Raw genomic sequence first — 2,805 nt, forward strand, 5'->3', positions numbered from 1 at the left:
CTTTCCTACTCTCTTTATTTCAATTCTCTCTGACTCTCTCACACGAGAGAGATAAATTTACTTAGAGAGTGAGTGGGAGAGAGATGGGGGATCAAAATCTCTCGATCTCTTGTTTCCACTACCTCTCTCTCTCTCTCTCATTCTCACTATCTTTCACTCTAGATCTCTCTCTGTCCCCATCTTTTTCTCACCCTCTCTATCTTCCCCAATTTCTCTATTGCTCTCAACCTCCCTTTAGATTTATATCCTTCTGCTCTTTTTTTCTTGCTCTAGTGAAAGAAAAGGAGAAAGAGAGAAAAGAAGAGAGGGAGGAAGAGAAAGAAAGAAAGGAGAGCATCTAAATTGTGAGAGATAGAGAGAGGAGACAAGTTGATAAATCAATAAGAAGTAAAGATTGAGTGAATGAGTTAGAAAGAGTGGGGGAAAAGAGAGGGAAGAAGAGATTAATGGAGCGTGATAGACAAAGAAATGAGAGATGGAGGGAGAGAGAGAAAGAAGAAGAAAGATAGAGTGGGATAGAGGTAGAGAGAGAGTGTGTGAAAGAGAGAGAGAGAAAGTAAGGAAAAGGGGGAGACAAGGGAACGTAGAGAGGGGTAGAGAGAGAATAGAGATATTACTCTATCTTAATTCTCTCTTTTTCTCTCTTTTAAACTATCATCCTATCTTTTTGTCCTGATATCTCGCTCACTCTCTCTCTATCCATTCTCTATTTCCTTCACTATCTCTCTCTCTCTCTCGATATATCCCCATCACTCTCTGTTTCTCTCCCAATATTTGTCACTTTTGCTCACTCACTACTCTCTCTTTCCCCATTCTCCCTCTCCATCTTACATTATCTTATCTCTTATCTTTCTTCTCTCCCTAAACTATTAACCTATTTCTCCCCATCATTCTCTCCCTCCCTCTCTCTCACTCCCATGCTTCTGCCACCCATGATATCTCTATTTCTTTCTATATCTTACAAAAAGAGTGAAGAGAGTGACTTGTTGATAGTTTGAGAGAAAGTGTGTGACAAAGAGAGAGATAGAAGAGATAGCAAAGTAAAGAGAATGAGTAATTACAAGAAAGACATCATGAGAGATAGCTAGTGAGAGCTCTCTATGTTTCTCTCTAACACAAACTTTCTCTCACTGTCTCTCTTCATTATCTCTCCCACTCCCCCCCCTTTGAAGGGTAAGAGGGATGTAGGGAGGAAGGAGGAAAAGAGAGAAAACAAGCTACAGAGGAAGAGAAAGGGAGAGTGACAGAGTGGAAGAGAGATAGTTTACGGGAGAGATTTAGAGTGGAAGAGAGTTAAAATGGGAGGGAGGCTAGGAGGAAAACCGAGTTGAAGATATATAAAGTGAGAGAAAGAAAGGGTGGAAAAGAGAATGAGGATGACAAAGAGAAGGGTGAGAGAGAGAAAAGAGGGAGGGAGGCTGGGTGATAGAGAAAGTATACGTGAGATTGTGTAAGTGAGAGTGAGTGTGAGGTAGAGAGCAAGAGTTTGAGAGATTTAGTGTGGGAGAGAGTTAAAATAAAAGAAGAGAGAGAAAGTGAGCAATTGAGAGATTTTGAAGAGATGGGAGAGGATAAAGAGAGTAGAAAGAGGACATAAGTTTGTGCATGTGAGAGAGAGAGAGAGAGAAAGAGTTCTCCCTCTCCTTCAACTCTGTATTTACTCTCTCCCACAAGCACCTTCCATCTCTCCATCAATCATTTACACACACTCTCTCTCTCTCTCCCTCCCTCCTTTTTTTGCTTCATTTCTAGCTCACTCCTTCCCTCTCTTCCCTCTCTTCTATCCTCACCCTCTTTTTTTTCTCTCTCTCCCTTCCCATCTTTCTCTCACTCTCTCTACATTTCTCATGCACGCCTTCTCACCCTTATCTCTCACTCTCTTCCCCTCTCCTCCCTCCCTCTCTTCCCTCTTTTTTTCCCTCCCTCTCTCTCTCCCAAACCTCTCTATCTTTTTATTTATATATATCTCTCTCTCATTCCTTCTTACTGTCATTCTCTATTGTTATTTCTCTTCTCTCAAGCTCTTAATCTAGTTGTATCCCTCCCTCCAACTTACATTCTACCATTCTTTGCCTCCCTATTTATTTCTTTTCTCTCACCCTTTCTCTCCAGTTCTCCCTCAAAACAAATCTCCCTCTCTGTCTCTCTTTCTCTCGCTCCTCCTTTCTATGCTCTCTTTGGATTGCTGGCTCTCTCTCACCCTTTATGTCAACTTTCCTTCTTTCTCTCTATGTCTCTTCTCTCCCGCTCTCTCCCCATCACTCTCTCTCCCTCACACCTCTCTTTTGCTCTCTCCACCTCAGAGATAGGGAGAACCTGACTATCTTTCTGTCTTCCATCTCTCCCTCACTCTATCGCTATATCTCTCCACTGTCATTCTCTCTTTCACTCTCTCCCCCTCTCATTCTTGATATATCTCTCCCTCCCACCCTTTCTCTCACTCTATCCCTGTTTCACTCTCTACCTTAATATCCCTCATTCTTTCTCTTTCTCTTTCTCTCATCTTTTTATAGCTTTAAATCTCTCTCTCTCTCTCTCTTCCCCTCTGAGTATCCCTCTCTCTTATATCTCTATCCGCCTTTCACTTCTCTATCTCTCCTCTCTATCCCTCCCTTATTACACACAATATCTCCCAAACAATCAACATGTCACTCTGTCCTCATCTCTTCTAACAAGTGGGAGAGTAAGAGATATCAAGAGTAGGAGAAGCATGGGAATGAGGAGATACAGAGAGACTGAGAGAGTGAGAGAGAAAGAGTGATAGAGATCAAGAAGGACTGGTTGATAGCTCAAGAAAGGGAAAGA

General features: G+C 42.1%; 1 protein-coding gene across 1 annotated transcript in view; it reads left to right on the plus strand.

Moving 5' to 3' along the window:
• Positions 1 to 2,805, plus strand: part of LOC110033600 (transcription initiation factor TFIID subunit 3-like) — a gene marked incomplete at its 3' end in the record, with an annotated part of 5,116 nt that overhangs the window by 831 nt on the left and 1,480 nt on the right. The window contains exons 3-4 of the mRNA XM_020737637.1: positions 1,344 to 1,391; positions 1,613 to 1,631. Coding sequence (XP_020593296.1) covers positions 1,344 to 1,391; positions 1,613 to 1,631 — 67 coding nt within the window. The remainder of the gene's footprint in view (positions 1 to 1,343; positions 1,392 to 1,612; positions 1,632 to 2,805) is intronic.

Source organism: Phalaenopsis equestris, unplaced genomic scaffold (assembly GCF_001263595.1).
Source record: "Phalaenopsis equestris unplaced genomic scaffold, ASM126359v1 Scaffold001235, whole genome shotgun sequence".
Lineage (NCBI taxonomy): Eukaryota > Viridiplantae > Streptophyta > Magnoliopsida > Asparagales > Orchidaceae > Phalaenopsis > Phalaenopsis equestris.